Source organism: Liolophura sinensis, chromosome 7 (assembly GCF_032854445.1).
Source record: "Liolophura sinensis isolate JHLJ2023 chromosome 7, CUHK_Ljap_v2, whole genome shotgun sequence".
Classification (NCBI taxonomy): domain Eukaryota; kingdom Metazoa; phylum Mollusca; class Polyplacophora; order Chitonida; family Chitonidae; genus Liolophura; species Liolophura sinensis.
In genome coordinates this window covers 52335661-52357958 of record NC_088301.1, presented here as the reverse complement: position 1 = coordinate 52357958, position 22298 = coordinate 52335661, and the positions used below count along the sequence as shown (strand labels likewise).

At 38.1% G+C, this 22298-nt stretch overlaps 1 protein-coding gene across 1 annotated transcript in view; it reads right to left on the bottom strand.

The window, feature by feature from the left end:
• The window catches only part of LOC135471699 (protein SSUH2 homolog), a 33182-nt gene extending 12005 nt beyond the window's left edge, over window positions 1-21177 (bottom strand). Inside the window, exon 1 of the mRNA XM_064751019.1 lies at window positions 21060-21177. Coding sequence (XP_064607089.1) covers window positions 21060-21114 — 55 coding nt within the window. The 5' untranslated portion in view covers window positions 21115-21177. The remainder of the gene's footprint in view (window positions 1-21059) is intronic.
• Between the last annotated feature and the right edge of the window lie 1121 nt (window positions 21178-22298).

The window sequence follows — 22298 nt, the reverse complement described above, 5'->3', positions numbered from 1 at the left end:
TCCGTTAAGTGATTCTTGAGAAGATGTTTAAATGATTTCATATAAATACAATATGGCCGCCAATCCACGTCATATGGAAAACACGAAATGGGAGATCGCACAACGTCAGTTATTGGGGGATTTCACTGCAAAATATCACGTCAACTGATCAAACTGTTTAGTCTGTAGCGATTTCAAAAATTTGGATAAATAATACCTGGGACACGCCTGGGGATGGTTTTCTCTCATCATATAGAACACACATAAGTTAAGTTAAGCATACTAAACAACATATGGCTAAATTATTTGCTCATTTAAATCTATTAACATTTGTTGCATGTCCATATTTTGCCTTTGTCAAGATGGCGATCGGAAGTGATTTTTAACTAGATTCCAATTTCTTTCTCAAACTTTATTTCGCTGTCTATGGGTTATATTGTGTTAAAATTTCAGTGTAATTTATTTTGCACTTTTTCACTTTAAGACTTTCAAAACATTTTCACGTTTTTCATGCCACGTGCTTTCATGTCACGCAAACTTCATACACAATATATGCCATACATTTGTCTATTGTTCGAAACAAAAAGCAATGCTTTTAATGCCGGTGTTATCTGTGTATCCTAATTAATTAATTTGGATATTTAAACACACTAAAAATGCATTATTTCAAAATATTTTCATATACGACTAATATTGAGCTATGCCAAATAGAATGGTATATAATTTGAAGCAAATTGGTCCAGCCATTATCCAGAAGAAGCTTTTTAAAGAAGGGTCGGGTTTATGAAGAAAATCCAATATGGCTGCCATGTCACATGACCGATTGTCACCAAAAGTCACGGCGCAAAGGTTTAGACAGAGATCTATCATGTGTTAAGATTTCAACATTCTAGCTCTTACCAATTTTCTACAATTCAGAAACAAAATCGTGAGGAATAATAATAACCTCAAAAAAGATAACTAGAACTGCAAAGCAGTTTCGTCGGGGTCCACGTCGTTCGTTGTTGTATTCATCATTGTACGCCATCAAATATTAGACATGATAGCTATAAGTAATGGCACAACCGTTTCAGGAAACCATGGACAGTGCAGCAGAAAGCAATAAATATAAGCGTCAAGTCCGACATTTCTATACCATTCGTAGTCCGTAAAGGGCGTTCCAAGTCGATAATCGCAAGATCCATTTCCAAAACAACTTTTAACACTAACTCCCAAAGACAAAGGTATGTAGGAAATTATGCAAATAAGAAATAAAGCCGGTAACAAACAAGAGAGAAGCGGTCATCAGTTTTCAATGATGCCGGGCAGACAATGAATATTCCAGGCATGAATTCCATATCAAAGTTCAAATTCGTAGTCCGTAAATGAGTTCCATGTCAAATGACAATTAAACAAGTATCTCAGTCGCGCTTTAATTGCAACTGTTCATAAAGGCATCATGCTGATGTAATTAGCATGGCTACCTTTAAGGCCCCTAGCCCCAGGTTAAGCGGTATTAGATACAGTTTGAAAATGACGAGCGTTACAGACCCTAACCGATCAGATTGTGATTCAAAAGTAACGGACGATTACGTCTTTCCCGTTAATATGTGAAGACCTCATGCTACAAGAGGCGCCATCTATGATGTTACACATGACATACAAGATAGACGGTTACACTGGGCAACCAGCGCCATCTATGTTGTTAAATACCATGTACGTGATAGATATGTAAATAGGGATAACAGCGCCGTCTATGTGGTTGATCACAATGCAGATCGCCAGAGATTCTGAACATTTTGTCCATACCTGCCAACGAGAGTGTTATACTCAGTGTAAAATTTGAGAAACTTAGAATGAAGGCGTTCGATGGAGTATCCTTGACAAACTAGTTTTTTAACTAGCAACTTGTGACGCAGATTAAAGTCATCACAATTGACGCAAGATCTGACAAATGCTACAAGGCGAGATATGTATACGCCATATGCAGGACCCTTTGGTATATTGCTATCTAAATAAGGATAATTTACAATATCAAACTTGCAATTATCCCTTTTGTCGTAAAGGCGGCGTGAAAGGAGACCTTGTTCGTCTTTGTACAGATATAGATCCAAATAAGATGTATCATCAGGACTATCTGTTGCCTCCTTTAAATCCAATTAAGATTTCCTTCACAGCTTCAGCAATATGGGGATTATTTAACGCCAGTAGATCATCAATATACCGCTTGGTAAATGAAAAGGATCGAGCTTTAAAGATATTACTTTTAAGTAATTTCTGCATATAGTCGTATTCATATGAAAACTGGTATAGGTCTGCCAAAAGAGGCGCACAATTGGTACCCATTGGAATACCTATGCACTGTTGGTAAATGGTATCTCCGAATTTCACATAGATGTTATTAATGAGAAATTCAAGTAATTTATTAAATAATGTAACATCCCATGAGTGGTAACCTTTATAAAGAGTAGAACTAAAGAAAGCCGGATTGCTTCTGACATTAATGTAACGGTGACCTGTTTTAGTAAATACCGAGAGAATTGGCGACTTTCTCAAGTTTTAACCGGACGTCAACGATTCTCTCAAACTTATTCAAGCTCGGACGAGTCTACCTGCATATCAAAATTCAGAACAATCCGTTCAGTGCTTTTGGAAAAGATGTTTAAACGATTTGCTACAAATCCAAAATGGCTGCCAAAAAACGTGACATAGAAAGAAAACGAATTGCTGGACTGATAACAGGTACAGGGTAAGTTTACAGCAAAGTTTCAAGCCAACCGGTCAAACGGTCTGGGCGTCTAGACAGTAGCGCGATCACAAAATCGGTGAAATAATAATAACAATAATAACCAAAAAAAAATAATAATAAAAATAACAATAAGAGAAAACACAACTATTACAATAAAAATCCCGTTTGGAGAGAACGGGGTCCCTAATAATAATACGAACGATCTCAATAGGTGTCCCGCAGGACTACCTGCATGGACCCCTAATAATAAGAAGAATCCGAACAATTACAATAGGGCTTCCAGATATGAGGTTTGAACCTCTAAATATACAAATGCGATACTGGTGAGTGAACCACTAGGTCTACAATACTATAGCAATGAACTATCATCACGCCACAGGCTTAATTTGATACTGTACGTGGTCATGTTTTGCAGGTAATCTTTCCCCTTTATATTCTTTCAGACTTGGGCATCGTTGTCAAATGTAGTATCGGCAAAATCTCTGACCAGCTATTCTGTGCAGCATGCATTCCTGTTATATGCCAGTCAATAGCAGAAGAGGCGAAGGACCCAGTCATCAAGGATTTTGCACTTCTCAGATAGCCACTACTTCACCACTCAGGCACTGTCGTTTATCAAGGTCTAAATTGCACACAGTTTGATGAGGCATTATTGACGTCATAAACATTTCCGAAAATTCGATCAGAGTGGCATGACCAGATTCATATTATGTGAATGATTCCAGCTGTTCCATATAATGGATCGCCTATTGAGACTTTTATAATAACCCAATAAATGAGATTTAGTCAGACCTATAGTTGGAGAAAATTAGGTCAACCGCTGCAACACACTGCAAAGGAACCATCACATATAAGTTACACATTATTGCAAAGTTGAACACATCCCCTACGAACATAGGCTTACTGGTCTTGATTAAGCCCATTTTAAAGCTATTAGACGAACCCCCTATCGTATAAACACGGTTATTTGATTGAGTGCGAAAGGAAGGCAAATAAGGGGAAACCTCAATTAATCTCTCGTTACTTATGCTCATGGGAAATTAATTTCAGTACATACAGAGGTACGTGAATTGCCCAGTGGACCTTTTGTCACAATAGCAAGTAGAGATTGCCGTGCACCAATATCACACCTGTCACAAAAAGCATGTGAAATTTCCTATAAACATCACTCTCCAGGAGATATAAATCAGCAACACACCCATTGTCCTTGAATCAGTAAATGTATCTCGGGTACGCTCAGTACATCCTGGATCACGCAGTCGTCGTATAAAGGCTTCAAGGTAGACATCTGCATTTATCATTCAGGAAACTGCAAGCAACGTCTCTAGTTTTTGTTAGTATGACAAGTCTATTCAATTGTCACATACAATCAAGACAACGGAAATGTCTTCTTAGCACTCATCTCCCGTTAAGTTCTATAAAATAGAACGAGCAATATTTATCAACAAATGTATGTATGTATGCCTGTGGTTTTATGTCGTACTTAACAATTTTGAAGTCATGTGATGAGTCATTAAACGTGTGCACACATACTGTGTCTTCTTGTAGCAGGTCGAGTCCATGCCGCCACTGAAGTGTCATTGTGAAAACAATGGGCATGAAGTCCCATCCAATCATATTATACTGACACATGGCCAACCAGTCTTGTTTCCTTCTTCCAACCTCTCTGTGCTAAGCGCCAGGCTACAAAAATAACCATTTTATATTATCAAGAAGGACTAGTGCAGCAGGTGTGGGGTTTGAAAATAATTTCCAGGAGGTTGGGACATACTTTGTGTCCATCACACGCTTCTGTTGTATTCCCTTTAATGGAGTTCTGGTAATATATGCCTAGCATTATAAACTTGGGAGTAAAAACGGAAATGGACGTATTTTTGGTTTCAATGTTGCTGGATTTCAATGTTGCTGGGTTTCACTAGTGTTGTCATGTGACCGCCTCAATGTAGTCGACCCCAAGCTGGATTCGAATGTGTAATTGGGAAAAGAGCACTGAGGGCGCTTTATTTCAGTATTGTTCCTGTTGCACCCCGTTCCAACGTCGGAGAAATTTTTAGTAAAAATCTCCTTCGCAAAAGCCGGATTTTGAATTACACCAATTCTGTCTCCACATCGGCCTTGGCAACAGGACTGACGAGTAAACTTTAGAAAAGAGATAGGCCTAATGTGCGCCAGGCGTTATTTCCGTTCTACATGTAGCCTATGCTGTCGAGGCCGTTTTGCCAGTTTTGCTACGTGGCACAATTGCAATAATTGCAGGAGAATCGGTCGACCGTAACTGGCTTCTCACACGAATATCTGTGTATGTCACATTCACTATGTGAACGAAACAGAGGTTTGAACAACAAATCAAACAAAATAAAATATATAGCTGTTGCGTCCCTTTCAGTGACGCGGGGGTTCAAGCCCAGATTTCCTGTCTATAAGACACCAACTCCATGCATTCGGATGTCCAATGGTACTACGAGACCAATTAAAAAGGACCACAGAGGCCTGGTTTGCACAAATAAAATAACTTACAGAGAAGGTTTTCGAGAACACCTCTATGTTAGAATGAAATCTGTAGAGTCGGTCGTTCTAGGGGGAAGTATTCCGATGAAATTGCAAATAATCCAATATAATCCTCGAAGTCATGTGACATATGGCCAAAAGGGTTGAATTGAGTGTTATAAGATGACAAGATTTCAATAGCATGTATTTGTAATGGCTAGGGAATAAGTGCAAAATTTTGGAGTAAAATGATTATCTAAATAAAAACAACAGGGCTTCCAGCAGAAAGACTGAACCCTAATGGGCATTAAAGAAAACAAAATTAACAAAATGTATAAAAAATGAACATAACTGGAGGTTCGAAAGAAGCTAGTTGTGCAGTAACTACCACATCCTTCGTTTCAGTTGTCTCCCTTTACAATGATGGTCTTATGAGAACGTTGAGAATGCCATCAATAACAATCTAATTAAATCCAACATTCACTTGGAATTTTCATGACTAATTATTTTTAATTAAGACATATATTTGCAAAAAATAATTGTTTAAAACGGTGTTTGATTTTTGTGTTTATGATCTACACAAGTATTTCCTTTTGTATTGACACGATCTTTTTATTTTGGAAGGATGGATGAAAATTTAAATATTCCGAGTACGAGGGATGAGCCTCCAAAGAGAACATGTTAATTATGCCAAAATTACCAAAGTTGATTAAAGGAGAAAGTGAGCATTAAGATTTTCTTGACACTTTTCAAGGAATTCAGAGGCCTTTATTTTCATTTAAAGGCGATGAGTTGTCTTTTGAGCATGTGACACAAGATATCTATGTTCATATGACTATTGCTAGTTTTAAGATAAACATCTTAAGCGCATGTGGATGGAAAAGAAGAAAATGAAGTGAATCTCAGTTTTTGACTTACCATCCAGGAAGTTGTTGTAAAGTCTGGCTTTATCAAACCGTATAGCAGCAAGCATTCTCGTGGCGAAGATGTACTTTTTCGAATAGCGTAGATGTCCGACTATCACAAGAGTCACGTGAACATGCAATTGTTTCAAATGCAATCCCTGTTGCATACGGTACATATGTAGGTTACTACAAAGAATTCTTCATCATGCACACGAATCAATGGATGCCTACTGTTATCACCTTATTTATGAGAAGCTTTATGGATCTATTTTGACACATGCTCACAGGAGGACAATGGGGTAGAATCCTTCACCAAAAGCTCCGTGTAAATAGAGTAAATGCGTAAAACGTGGGTTGTCATTATGCTGTAGTCCATGCGTCGAATCAAAGACACTTCCATCGTATTAATTTCTAAGGATAGTCTGGCGACAAGCAGGAACAACGAACACCTTTTCAGGGTAGGTTTACCGCACGGCGGAGGCTATGTATAAAGTACGTGACGGTATATTAACGAGTTGTGCGCACCACGTTCACTTTCTCCTGCAAGGTTACACTCGCCTACCACCTTCGGCAACTCTCTCTCCAATCGATCCAGCCACAGGTTTGTACCCAAAGCGAGGCCCGCTGTTTTAACTATGTGCACGAACAGATAGATTGATGTACCTGGTTTGTGTGAACAGAGGATAACTGTCAACTGAATTAAGGTCAGAGCGATACGTTCTAATTACTGAGCTCCGGTGTAGTGTGTTTTACATATAATGCCCGTAAGAGCATGCGCTGTCCATATATTTTTTGTGTTCCAGTTAACTGTTGGATTTAATTTGTCATTTCACAACTGTACCAGTAAAGATGCTTTGTTCCTATTCTACCTGTTACGTACATATTGATCTATAAGCTGGCTGAAAGGCAAACGATTTGGTAGTACCACCAAGTAGAAGTCTTAAGATCAGCCTAGATTCTGGTAAATATTATGGCCAACAATATTATAGTAAAGGAGATGACATTCAGAAGTAGCTAGAATTACAACAGAGCTGGCGAACAAAGAGTCGTCTGAACTGAATCATCGATTAAGGCTCTCATGAACGTCAGAATGGACGGTATTTGACGACAGTCTAAACGAGAAAATCACCTGGAAGTGGTCTCCTTAGAAAGCCTTTTGAAAAGGTCAACAAGGGATTTCTTAAAGCACGGCACACAGTCAGATAATCAGAGGGCAGTTTACGCTTTACTTTCGGTGATTGCACGGCAACCGCACAGTGCATGAATGACAAGTGATCGCTCAAATGAGTATGATTATTACCTTCTGTCACCATGACAGACTGGCATGTGAGCTGGAGAAATAGTGAAGCTATTAAAAAGAAGTAGAAATTTGCACAACACAAAACAACCTTAGAATTCTTACCTATAGCACTGGCTAGTGTTTACCTGGGATCTCTGCCCGGTGGTAAACACTGACCAATGGTTTTATAGTTGGCGAAGTACATTAGCCTCAAGTTGAAGCAACGGATATCACATGACGATAACCGGGTGCATTAGATAACTTTGAGTATCATCTGTACTGAAACTGATATACTTGTCATCACAAATATAGTCTAATGAACCCTATATAATGAAATAAATATTGGTGGCCGTTTTTTCTTCAAGTTCATATTTTCGCGATTACCGCGGTATTTAAGTCAACTGCCGTATCGGTGGCAAAAAGCCATTGTGTATAAAATGCATTTCAACATCGTACTTATCACTGTACATTTATACAGTCAATAGTCGCAGGCAAAGGATATGCAGGACAGAATGCATGGACACACGTATTATATCGAGCTTTTTGTTGAAACTGCACCATTCACGTTAATGGGAAATTATGGGTACAGGGATGGATCAGACTACCAGTGTTTGATAATGGCTTGATGTTAGCGTGATTCTTGTAGCGAGATGGTTGTTGTCGGCTGTAGAGCTTCTCTTCAATAATACCGCTGACGGGTCCCAGGCTGCAATTACTCATACCACCTGTTTACTAATTACCTTGGAGATACAGCGTCACGGGTCCTCAGCTGCTACTCACACTACACGTATACATCAATAATCATTCGTTCGCTTCTTACGCTACTCTGTTCACTCTCACGTTACCATTTAATCTTCTGATTGCGCTACAGAAGAACAATCCACTTTGTACACATGGGAATTTAACATTGTTCTCTAATGCTAATGAGACTGCGACTTTCTTTGAGCAGAGATTTCTTAATGGAATTATTAACACGTGTACATATTCATTTTTTGTTTTGTTTACAGTCTGTGTACACGAATTCCTACAGACAAATCTAAACACACAGAAATATCCAGTTTTAAATTAATTCTGCACAAGAAGGCTTAATGTTAAATTCGTGCAGTTACTTTTACACCTAGAGTTTTCAAGAAGTATCATAACGTTTTAGGACGCATTGTCGCCTGAGTGTGTAAAGATTATGATCAACTCTCCACATTGACACAACGGGTTTGAAAAAGGTTAATGAATAAAATCTTGACCGAGGATATCACCTCGATTTAATTTAAAACATTATATTGTTGAAGTTGTATTCAACTTGTTGACTCCCCGGAAAGTAGTTTAGATTTAATTTGTTCTGCTTTTGTAACCCTTTTATATGTCTGGCAGCTGTTTACCTAATGCTTTCTTGTTTGTAGTATCAATCCATGTCTTCAGAAGCAAGTATTAACGAATTCATTTACGGCAAGAATCGGATCAAACCTTTGTCGATAAAACAATCTGAGCTGTACATTATGTGCAAGGTAAATTGCATGCAGTGTCATTAATTAGACAAGTAGACAGTTTTACGCAAAAGTTTAACCTTATCCTCACGAATGAAATTCACATATATGAGAGTACGGAAGGGAAGACCACGTTTTGTGGTATTAGGCCAAACACTAATTTCACCTTAATATTTCAGAGTAACTAGCGTATACATCGTTCTTTGATGATCATTGATATTGAGGAATTCGTTTACACACACAACAATATTCATATTAAAACGCTGAACACACTGCTAACTGTAGACAACCGTTTAGTTTGTAGGACGACAGCCTTTGAACTTGGGAGTGTTGAAATAGTATATGTATGCTAGTTAAAGCGGTAAAATGAATCTGTCTGCACTGTTATGTCAAACTTTTTATCTTTATTGAACATTAGACCTTCATTGCTATGTGGTACTGAACTTTTATCTGTCTTGCTAATCCCATTGATCAGTTTTCAAAGCCTGTTCTGAAACGTAATCCTTAAGTCATATTCACAAAAATAGATTTACAATGAAAATGGCTTCAGTAATTCAGGCCAAAGAGACACAAAATCAATAGAGAAACATGTAACGGGGTGAAATGGTGTCAGATTACCAATATATAAAACAGGGATACAGGAAAATACCCAACAAATGCTAAATTATGGTTCCATACATTTTAGCTGAACTCCTATCTCAACGTGGAACGCTCACATCTCTTTACAAATGTTAATATTTTTAACATTGTTTTATTAAAGGCCAGTAACCCGTCTATAATCCACAACTAATTTTCACATGTCCACAAGTTTACAAGATTCAGAGGGAAAGGGAAGTTTTTCTCCGAGTGTCACATTCCCCAAATTCATACAGTACAGATTCACTCTGAACAATAATAAAAATGTTGCTGCTCTACAGATGCTTGTATTTTCAGCATTTGCCCACAATACTCTCTGTGAGTGCATTTTCAAGGCTACATGGGTTGCGTCGTTAAAGGGACATATTGCCGACGGCGGAAAAATTGTGCTCCAGTATTTAACGTCATCTACACATAGTTAAGACTTCCAGAGGACTACTGACAAATATTTGACCTTGAGTTCACAATCGCATAATCAGTTTTATCGGTTCTTTCATGTCGCTATATTTACAAAACATGACCGAAGATTGACTTTCTGACAGAATTACCCTCCCTTGTAGCGAGATCTGTTGTGTAGATGACTGGAGCCGTTCAGTTAACTTCAAATATCTCACACGGTGTTGTGTTGTAATTATGCAGCCTACTAAACAACTTGTAATTTCAGTTCTGCCGTACATTTCGTTGGGAATTGCGAATATTTTATAGAACATGGGCGACAGAAATGTAGATAATATTTCAATCCGTCATATTGTTGGTTAGTAGATGTGTGATCCACGAGCGAAGGTTACTTTGTGGGAATCTCCGTGCTGCCTCATTTGCATGTTATCTCGTCGGGAGGACAGTTTACATCAGTGACGGATTTCCTCTTTTAATTGTCGTAAATGACAAAAAATATAGACCAATGGCGTTTCGTTAGTTCAGCTGAACCAACTCCAAACATCTGATTATTTTCGACAGTATATCCTTTAAACTGTGACAGGTAACTTTTCTCATAGATGATTTCTTGGGGAAATACTCGTCTAAGTAAATAGTTCTCACTCTGATGGTTGAAAAAAAATAAACACGCAGTCTGTGTTTGCATGGAAAATTGTCATGTATAATACATTAATATTTAACCTATATCCGCATCCATTAAATAGAGCAAAACTAGTATGACGTGTTGACCGTAAAAGTGACATGAAAACGGTAAGACATCGATGCCCTCCCAGTGATGATTCTCATTCATACAGATTTGTTTTATTTACTAGTGTAATTATTGTTTATTATATATATTGTACATCGTGACTTTCTATACAATATCTCGAATATGTTAGATGTTATATTTTCAAACTCTTTGCTATAAGCACTTACAGTCAGTTTCGCTTCTACCACAGACAATGCACAAAATCGGGGTGAGGCGTGAATTGCAACAAGTGGAAGATGACATACCCCTAATCCGGGTTCGAGAAACTGAAATTACACTCAAAATAACCCACGACCGGAGGACTTATGAAGGTTATGAAGGTTTTTTTGTGTTTAATGGAGAATCGGCGAAACCACCGCCACCAGACGGCGCAACATGCACCCCGGACTTCCGATGGTCCAAGGCCGACAACTCTATTATATCAAATAACGTTGCTGTTTACGCATTTCGGAAGCGCGCTGCAATAATGTTCGAACAAAGTGAATGCAGATATACAGATAAAAGTCTACAGGAACTTAAAGAATTGCTACGAGAGAGGAAATTGAAATTGACGGGCTGAAAAAAAGGATTTGGTTGATAGGTAGGTTAAAGTTTCTCCATTCTAACTATTACCTCCCACATATAGGCCCTATGTACATGACCACGACTTTTCATTTTCGTCTATAATATGCTCCGTGGGATGTCTTTTACAGTACAAATATCATGAGATTTTCTAGGTATATTCTATTTTTGTTAAATGATCTCAACATATTTTTCACAGGTTAACGTTTGATGATGCAAACAGGCCTAGCACTAACGTAGAACCAGAGCCAGAGTTCAGTATGACATTGCCTGACTGTAGATTGTACAAAGACCTCCATCATGGCCGTCACCAAGAGTTCCCTATAACACATAAGGGAATAGAGGAGTTTTTGTACAGCTGTGACAAGAAGTACGACAAGATTCAGCAGTTGTACCAGCAGAGGTATACTCATTCTTAATAAATATATCATATACGGTATTTAGGTCGACAGTAAAGACTGAACACGTTTAAAACCATGGGGGTTATAATCATAATAATAATTTCTCATGCCAAATCTCATCGTGTGTAAATTGAACATATTTGCCTTACATAAACCCTACTGAAGCTCGGTTTGTGATATTTTTCCTCCAGATATCTTCGTTACGATCGTTTCTTCAACGGGGATACCAGTGTGTATATCAGAGCAGCAGTCTGGGCAGAGATGAAGAAAAATACGTCATATCAAGTGGATTTCAGCCTTAATACCGATGGAGTTGTTCAGGAGACCCAGTGCGAAGTGCAGTTGGGCAGGGCCCATCTGCACATTGTAAGCATGTAACCTGGGTGCTCGTTGCCCTGACGTCCTTCCACGGCACAGGCGAAGTTTTGACAGAGGTCACCTGCACACAGGTAAGCATCTATACCCATGATAGCCCTTGGTCGCCTCTGTAGCCTATAATCAGTAAGGTCTAGTATAAATATATAAGTCTAAAATATAAATATGATTAGAATTGTAAATCATGACAAAAATCAATAATCCAGCAGATATTAGTTTTTACATACAAAGTGAATGTAAAATAGTGAGACAAGAAGCAAACATCACATAAGTGTTGCTCAGGTGTGGTTCCCACTTTCCATTATGTTTCATTCCCATCTTGCAGGGAAAAGGCAGGAGGCTCATAATTCAGAAGTGCACCCTGCACATACAGCTGCCTTGTATCTTGAACATCACTACATGGAGATGACAATGGAAGATCATTTTCTAAAACTCCAGGTACGATGACCACAGTACAGTATAATTATTGACCTCAGCATTAACTGCATACTCTCATCAATGAATTGCTTGAGAAAAGTGTACTGTTACACCCGAAATTGATAAATTGCTAGGTTACTCATATCAGTGACTTCAGTGTCACATATGATGAAGGTTATTATTTTAATAACACTTATTTAGTTTGCTGTATTTTGTGTACTTCAGGTGTCACATATTAGTGACCTACAAATCCAGGAAATTGAAGAGGAAATTAGAAGGCAAGCATCGTATGTAAAATGGGAATGGAAATAATTGATATTAGTCATAACAGCAGTTTTGTAGAACATACGTTAGCAAAACTGGACAACTTCTAAAATAATCATTTGAACAAGCCATTATTAACAAATTTTTGTACAAAAATGTATGTAGGTATAACTTTAGCAGGCCTGTACAAAAAATCTGTAATATATGAAAGAATGTGCTGCTCAGTGTGTGTTGAAGATTGAAACACAATGGATATAGCATATTTAATAGTTCAAATCATGAAGGAGTAGTCACTAAAGGCCGCTACGGAATGCACATATTTTGCATTTTATTCAGTGAAAGATTTATTTTATTCTACGCCGTACTCAAGAATATTTAACTTATATGACGACAGCCAGCATTATGGTGGGAGATAACCCAGCAGGGCATGGGGGAAACCCACCACCACCTGCAGGTTGCTGGAAGATCTTCCCACATATAGCTGAAGAAGCTAGCATGAGCCAACTCACAGCGACCGCATTGGTGGGACCCACCTGGGTCATTACGCCGCACTGGAGCGCTGACCCCGTCAGCCACGGATGCCCCCTTCAGTGAGAGAATCTGAATAATCAAAACTGCACTTGGAAATGGTTTTCCCAGTCCTTGTGTATGTATTATTTCCATCTAAGTTTGTTTATCTGATTGTTGGTTAACGCCATACTCAACAATTTTTCACTTAGGCAATTATGGTCAGTATTGAAGGTGGGGGACACTAGAGAGCTAGGAGAAAACACTGAACTTTGGCATTTGCTGAGGGGTTGTCCCACACACTTAGGTGGAAGACAAGTGCACTCTCTTCCATGAATTTGAGAATGAACAAACAGCCACACAAGTGTTATCAAGGCCCCACAAGCAGCAAAACAGTGTGTTCTGCAATTCCATGCTCACGGTTTGGTTTGAACCCACACCTGATGTGGGTAGATTACTGTACTTAATGCATCAACAAATGTTTTGGATACACCTACATTATATATAAATCCTGCGTTTCATAATGAAAATATTGCTCTAAAGCATGACTTACATACTTACTTATGTATGGTAGCAAATAAAGCAAATATTGTGAGTAGAGCAATGTTTTCTTTCAGCTGTGTTTTGACGGCATACAATGGCATACTCAAAAGAAGTGTTTATCTCCAAACTTCACTTGGCTACAGTTATACAGTTAAAATATCACACTGTGAAAGAACAAGGCTGTGAGATGATTAAGCTCAGTAGCGAGCTGATCTCTCCTTCTCTGGAGCTCAGCTTCAGTGAGATTTAACTCCACGCAGACAATTTAACTGACCTTCTAACCAGCAAGTACAAAATATAAGGACAGGCTCAAGTTGTAGAGATCAGTGAAATTATCTGCATGGAGTTAGATAGGACAGAAGCTAAGCTCAAAGTAAAGAGAGAGTAGCTGGCTTTGAGCTAAAAGCTCAAAATTTTAAATGTCTTAACCAGACCTATAAAATGTTTCACATGTACCCTTTTACAAGCTATTTTTCTGTCGCTAAGACTGAATTATTGGGCATTCTGTTTTTCTTGGCAAAGAACTGTGGAATGTTCACATGAACGTTGAACCTGATATGGTATAAACAAGTCTTGGACATTAAAACCTTTGTCAGCGAGTCTCCTGGGTCACACTTAGTGAGGAGAGCACTTCTCTCACATATTTGATGATCACTGGCAGCACCACCAATTAATCTGACACATAACTGACTAAGCCTCCAGGTGTAATACCAGCAAGAAACTTTGCTGCATTTCTGTTCTTATAGTTGGAATAAGTTCCTTGATGAAGGATTGGCTGATGGGGTTTTTGAACTGGAATTTCAGTTCCATCACAATGACTTTAGTTCTTGGATATTTCTCCTTAAAATCAGATGGAGAATAAAACTGACCTAGATCTCTGGATGGCCACCAATCAATATCTTTAAACTGAAAATACAGAAAATTAACCCATGTAATGAAAATATTTGCAACTTCTTTCTCACTCATAACAAACATACCACTTAATTCATAATTTGTTCTAGCTAAACATAATTTCATAAGCCTTAAATAAAACTGGTCTCCTGATACATTGAAGGAACAATGTCATAAAAATAATGTAACTCAAATGCAGCCTCCCCTAAACAATAAAATATAGTTTTGAAAATGTCATAAGGGCTAGTGTAAAAATGAAATCTTTTTGGATCAAAAATAAAATCTGTTGATGATGCAAATCCCCTGTGTACAGTCTGTGAGGCAACTTCCTGGACACCTATAGGCATGGAAACTGCTGGTGAACAAAAAAAAACAAATGTTAAATTTTGGCATTTATAGATAATTTCAAATGTTTTTTGGAAGGGAGGGCGGGTCTCATGACAGTGGCTAGCAAATTATCATGACAAGTGTAACTCAAAACGTTTCAAGAGGAAAGGCTTATTCATGTTTATGGTGTGGAGGCATGATTTCTCACTTATGGTTTGAGCCATCTGATTTGATCCAGTGACATCAATGGTAAGAAGATACATATTTGGGGATACCATATCACTAGATATATCAGAGTTTACAGGTAACAAGTATAAAACAATAACTTACTCAGCTTAAGCTGCTTAGTGCAGAGCACATTCGATGCAAATATTCTGGACATTAACACACAGAGACATTATGGATGGGAAAGATGATGGCAGAGTGCTGGGCAGACTTACTTTCTTTCTCCCATTGCCCACTATCCATTCCAGCGTCTGTCTCCGCGTCTACCCCAGCCCATAAAACATCCAAAGCTATAATCCTTTCCTCTTCTACTCTCTTTATCTCCTCCTTTATTTCTTCCCTTCTTTGCGCCCTCTTTCTTGCTGACACTGTAGGCGATCGTTTCCACGAAAAAATATGGGGGACTGTGTTGGGCTGTAAGTCACGATGTTTGGCTGGATCTTTGTCAGTAAAGTAAAAAAGACAACATATAATATAATATTCATTTAATCTTACGGAACGCCACATTAGATGAGATTTGTGCGACATATTCTCGTTTAATTTAAACAGAATACAAACAATGTCACCCAGTTTTGCTATATTTCATGTATCGAGCACTTGCCATCTCTTGTACGGAGAAAGTAGACATAGTTATTCAAATCAAATTCTAAAAACATTCATATCTCTCCCGGCTTTTGTTACCCTGCATTTGCCACCAAAGAAATGCTTTAAAACAGTTTTGACAACACTTACCGGTACTTTCTGTGGTCTACTTGAAATAACCACACTCCGCGAAATGAGCCCGGCAAACTGTCATCCATTTGAATGGCTTCCACTTCGGCTCTCTCCGTTTCACGGCCTTGATCCACCTCTTTCTCATCTGAGCGTTAGATGGGAAGGCATGCCACCCTTGGCCATTGCCATGTGGGACACAACAAAGGCCAGACATGACCTCAGAAATGTCAGGGATAATGGCAAATGAAAACTTGAGTCAGCAGCGAGGACAGCGCCACCTGGGGATAACCTCCCCTGATAAATATGTATTGAATGAACAAACTTTAGGTTAAAACTACGGCTGCCCCGATATGTTAAACATAAAGATTTTTATGACTGAGAATGAGTATCATATATATGTATACGCATTATTACATCTGGACCCAATTGTTCAAAGCTGGTATAAGGCTTAATACCAGTATTAACATAAAGCCAATTCTTAAATTTTGCACTTAACCTAATGAAAATTGTGTTATATTATATTAAATGTGAACTAAAACTGCCGCTGTTATATTTTGTCTTTGGACAACAGCATTGGATACAGTGTTTGGCTAAAATTTTCAATGTAAAATATGGCTTAATACCAGTATTAACTCATACACTTTCGAACAACTGGGCCCAGATTGTCGTATTAATGCAAAAGATGCCTGTGTTCGCCCACTTCCTGCTAATATTGTGGTACGCAACAAGCAATATAGTGCTGAATGCACTGAATTATGAAATACTACGGCTACCTGACCATAAGCTTATAACACACCAAAAGTATTCAGATAATCGTGAGGTGACATGTCAGCTGTATTCTATGCCGTTAACTTCTAATGACAAGTAAAATGAATTTGTATCAGCATAATGAAAATCATTTCATACCAACGTCATGCTCAAATTTTTCTAGGGCTACCGTAAAGTTTTGTCGGCTATATACTGGTTTCGGGGTCAACAACGATGAACGAGTTATGTCGAGTTATTTGATTGGTGCATGATCGATTCAACCTGCCACAGCCCTATATTTAAGGTCTGGGTGAAGAAACCACGGTGTTGAGTCAGTGCGCAATGATTCATCGTTACCATCTGTGCCAGTGAATGCGACAACGTGACCATGTGGCTTGAGTGTTGTACATGTGGTGCCTAACATGTATATCGATTCCATGTTCCCAGTGACTAATTCAGATTGCTGACAGAAAGCTACACATAGATGAGGATTCAACTACTCTTAGGACTGAGAGGAAGGCACTAAGACAGACTCCTGTTACAATGTCAGGTATAATACCTGAATGCTTGACTTTCATGAACTAAAATATTTGCCTAGTGCCGATAGGCTGAAAACTAGGCTTTGGCATTATTGGTTGATTGAGCCGTTGATTGAGTGGTGTGCATGATTTTCCAGGGAAAGCAAGTTCACCGTCACTATCGTATACTGAGGGCATGCAGAATCATTTTCTTTTACCATACCATAGAAGTCTCCCATAAGAGTCTCCCTTTTAGATTGCCTTAAGACGTTGTATCTGTGATACTGTGGACGCCTACGTTTTGTTTGAAGAAAAAACTGACTATACAAATCATATACAACATGTCATGGCTGTGTCATATCTAGAGCAAATGTGTACATGCTGAATAACGACGTTGTTTGTTCCGGTGAATCCCATTGTTAAAAACATAAATCATATGATGATTAAAATGACGGTGTTTTACGCCAGTCCCGCGTGTTATCGAAACTGAGAATTACAGTATCTCGTTACTAATGCCTGTCACAGGAGAGCACGAACCAGCCAATGTTAACCAGACAATCTTCAGACTGCCTGAAGGAGTTCTCTAAATAACGGTGACAAATACGATATCTAATGTTTTACCGTTTCCGGTAATTTATAAAAACCAAAGACAAAAACAAATAATTTTACTGAAAGCGGTCAGATTCCATTTCTGATTTTAACATGACACATATGTCAAAAAAAGTGAATTAGATATTTGAGCATCATCCACGATCTCAGACGGAAAGTCGATATTTGTCACTCGCCTTAACGTCGTGTAATCGGAAGGAAACCGTACAGATAAATATGTTTACTTTTCTGAAATGACTGGAGCACATCTCGGAACCATTTGTTCGCGGTAGATCGAATTCTACATAGCCGCTAGGCCTAAGAACCCAGATGCGATATTGGCCTTTATCCGAGCAGGGAAGAAGTCCCATCTATCTAGCACTGGCACTGTCTGTAGATTGTCAGAATATATAGTGTAACTAACTCTCGCCAGAGTACCACACCTGCAGATTTAACTAGATCTGAAGCATGAAACTGTACACAGAAAATCCACTATTAAGCTAACCTTGATTCTGGATTTTTCGTACCGGTACATAGCCCGTTTCAAACATATAAGCGGATGAAACAAACCGAACAAAGAAACGCGGTGCAATTCTTTATTGAGATTACATACACGAATTTAAAATTCGATCTGGAAATGAAGATTTGAAACAAGAGATCTTAATATATAAACCAACTGAATGAGCCATTTTCTGCCTCTACGCATCTACATTAGGATCACTGCCTTAGGGCCTTGAAAGTATGTAGTACATATTTGCCAGCAGAGACGACAGTGTGATAATTGGCAAATGGTAGCTCGTAACCGGCGAAATATGGCCTCTTTTATGGACAACTTATATCATTTAGGATCTTATTCTAACTCTTCACGTAAATGTATAAATAGCATCGAACTGCTCGCCCAGTAGAACCATGGCTTAAACAGAATTATGTGAAAAGAATGCAGAGATGTTATTTTCAATTCAGTGTTTGCAAAATCTGTGAATCACATGTGGAAAGGTTCGTCAATTTTCGCTTAACGGAGAGGGTTTACCGCTTTTTCGTCTTACGGAGAAGTTGAGTATTCAGTGTTCAGAACTTATCAATCGCTTATTGTGTACTTTTATGTACTGTGCAGCGGTAATTAACTAATTTGATATTCATTTAGCAAGACTTCTCATATCCTTTCAATCAAAATATTTCACGTATAGAATCCACAGGTGTCTTCTTAGTTTGAACTTAAAGTCTTACCTTGCACTAAAATGAGATGTTTTAATGTCCATGTATCTTTTAATACACTTTTGAAAACTGAACACCTTAAAAACATTTTAGAATCAGAATTCATACGCCATCCCCGTGATTTACATGTAGTTTTTATAAATCAGTATGCTAATAACATTATACTACTTTCAGAACATAATGTTTCCAGTGATGAGTTGCACCATGTGGTAAATCACTCACGCACACATATTCACCATACCAATGTTTCCTATGCAGCCAATGAAACTCAGATATATAGCGACCATTAAAAGTAAGTGAGGTCAAGTTAAGATCAGTTTACAAAATGAAAGTCACTTAATTATTGAAAGAAACATTCACAATAGGGCTGAAAGTTGATGTTGACATTGCATTACTAGAGTTCCTAACTAACTGCAGTCTGTCAGAGGATTATACTGCCATAGCTACAGTCCTGTTAGAAACGTGTATCACCTTAATGGGCATTCTAACGATATCAGCACATACTGGTCGATTCGCCCGTGAACTAAGGCTGCTATAATTGTTGCTGATTGAATTCCATTCGTTATATGAGTCACACGGATGAATCCATGCATCTTGTGCAGGAGTTGTCACCCTTGGTCGGCGACAACGAGGACGACAAACAACGATCACTGTTTGCTTGTTGCACCGAGCAAGTCGCCTGATGGTCAGAATATGGCATCCAGAGTGTCTGGCTACATCTGTTGGAGACTTACTACCTTTCAATGAATGCCATGCCTAGAATACTGAGTGTCTTCCCTGTATCATTGACTCCTTCTCTCTTACTTGTTACCAGCTTTATTTACTGTACCGGTACATGTTTACAGTATTTCTTACATATTCTATTGGGAACTCGCCTTGGAACGTCCCTTTATGGCTGACGAGTGGCACACGAATGCTAGAAATCACGCTTAATTTTGTATCGTTTGCGTGAAGTGTATAAGTGAATAATAAAGTAGGTCGTTGTGATGTAACCCTTTTACAAAGGATGTTTTGGAGTGAGAGCGCACGTTGTTCGCCAAAAACCGTACATGCATGTGCAAAATTCATGGTATTACGTTATTGGTTGTTTTTGTGTCTAAATTTGTATTGACGCCAAACCGTGTGTCATGTCTGGAGTCATGATGTCATACAATCAGTATTGTTATGACATTTACTATTTTTAGGACTTTGATTTATTTTGCTGTTCACTATACATATATATGTACTGTTATTTCCAAACTATTCTCCCTTAATAATTTATTTGATTGGTCTTTAACCCCATACTCAAGAATATTTTACATTCCCTAAATAAGAACAATTCTCCTTTAAATATGGTTTCTATTTATGATTCCATGATCAAAAAACGAAAGGATCAGTATTTGCAATCTCGTATAGTGTCAACCATGTGTTGTTGGGAAAGAGATACATTTCCCCGCACACACAGTTCCACCAATGTCGTGACAGACTCATAATTGGTGAGTTTTCTGCAGCTCAATCATGAATCATGAATGTAACTTCTATGAACGTATAAAATGCTCTAAAACATTATTAATAATGCACACTGAACCAGAAAGCGGAGAGAACGAATACAAATGACAGATTCACTTGGTATATCAGTGTACAAAAATGATTTGATCTACAATATGTCGGCCAAGTAAAGTATATATTTCTTCAGTCGGTATTTAAATATTGCATTTAACTCTTAACCCAGGAAAAATAAAAAACTATATTAGCGATTCAGAACAGATTTTTCTCTTTGAAGTTGGCATAGAACCCAGATTAATATGATAAATATTTAAACTCTTGTAAATTAAAAGCTGTTTAAATTTTGCAAATGACCAATACAACTTATGAAAGATTGAAAAGTTCATACCATCTGCTATTACATAATGTCAAAACGCAGTAAGTTGTTTTTCCAATGTATCAATTGCTATATACCCAAAATCTACTTATCCTTTAATGTATATCACTCAATAACAGATGTGAAACTAGTATGTTGAAATTGTGACTTGAAACATATCCATTGCCTCAGTGATACACATATATGCAGAAAACATTTCGGTCAGCACAGAAATTTAAACAACTTACCAGAAAACAGGTCATCAAAATGGTTCGTTCTCCTTTGTGGAAAAATCAGCATCATTCATATCCTACAATACAGCGTGTTCAGTGGTAGTTTGCAAGGTACATTACTGATGCCTCCTTTCGCCAGCCTCGCTTAATTTCAGGGACGAGGCCAGTGCTTGGAAGTACGGGTCCATGTAAAGTGAATAACTCCCGAGAGAATATGATGTGATAATTTCGGTAATATATGTTTACACATCGGCTGTAATCTGCATCACATGTAAAACAGTATGTGTGAAGCAACGCCTACTATAACAGATTGCTGGATATTGTCTTGCTGCAACCCTGCTCTATGCTGTGCCTGGCTGCTGTAAAAACGCAGTTGCACAACTCTGCCTTAGGTCTCTAGTTCCTACAAACCTTGGCCTCAACGCTTGAGTCGATAATTGGCGTTGGTCCACATGAAAGCTGTTTGGCGAACTATTTGCTGAAAAGGTAATGCACACACATCGACCGATTTAGTGGGTTTATATGTCCTATATCGAGACGGCGGTTAGAATCATGAAGTGGTGTCAAAATGAATTCATGGAAAACCTATGCATTTATTTCCTTGCTTTCATCAAAGGCAGCCTATGGTATTTTGCAGATACAGTCAAAATGAATTTGTCAATAATAGCTTCAGGCAGACTCTATTACCAACTCAAAGAAAGCCGCCTTTCAATCGATAAAATGTGTTTCTCAAACCTTTTTTTCTTGGACATGTGGAATATATGTTTACATAAGCAGAAAATAGTTTTATGTAAAAACCAAGATTGCGGGGTACCTATTTTAATATAATTCTGTATATTACCAGTAAAGGATGTAAACACACACACACTGCAGGATAGGACTCACATGATCACTCTAAGGACATTAGAAACTGTATAATAAGTACTTGCAGTAGATATAACACCAGCTGTCGGAAGGTCCAGTTAGGTTAATTGCTTCTCTTTGCTCAAACACAGGCTAAATCCGCCACAAACTTTTACAGTGCGACCACTGGATTAAAAAATAACGTCTCTAGCATTTCCTGTTAACAGTTTAGATAGTCACTGAAGTGTAGAGCTGAAACATATGAAGCATAAGACAATGCATTGCGACCCAAGTTGAACAAAATATTTAATAATATATACCTGTATATGCTAGAATTGGAAGAGTTGTTTTACTATATGACCTGATACTCTGCATGTCTGAAGAAGTATTTTTGAGTCATTGTAGAATTAG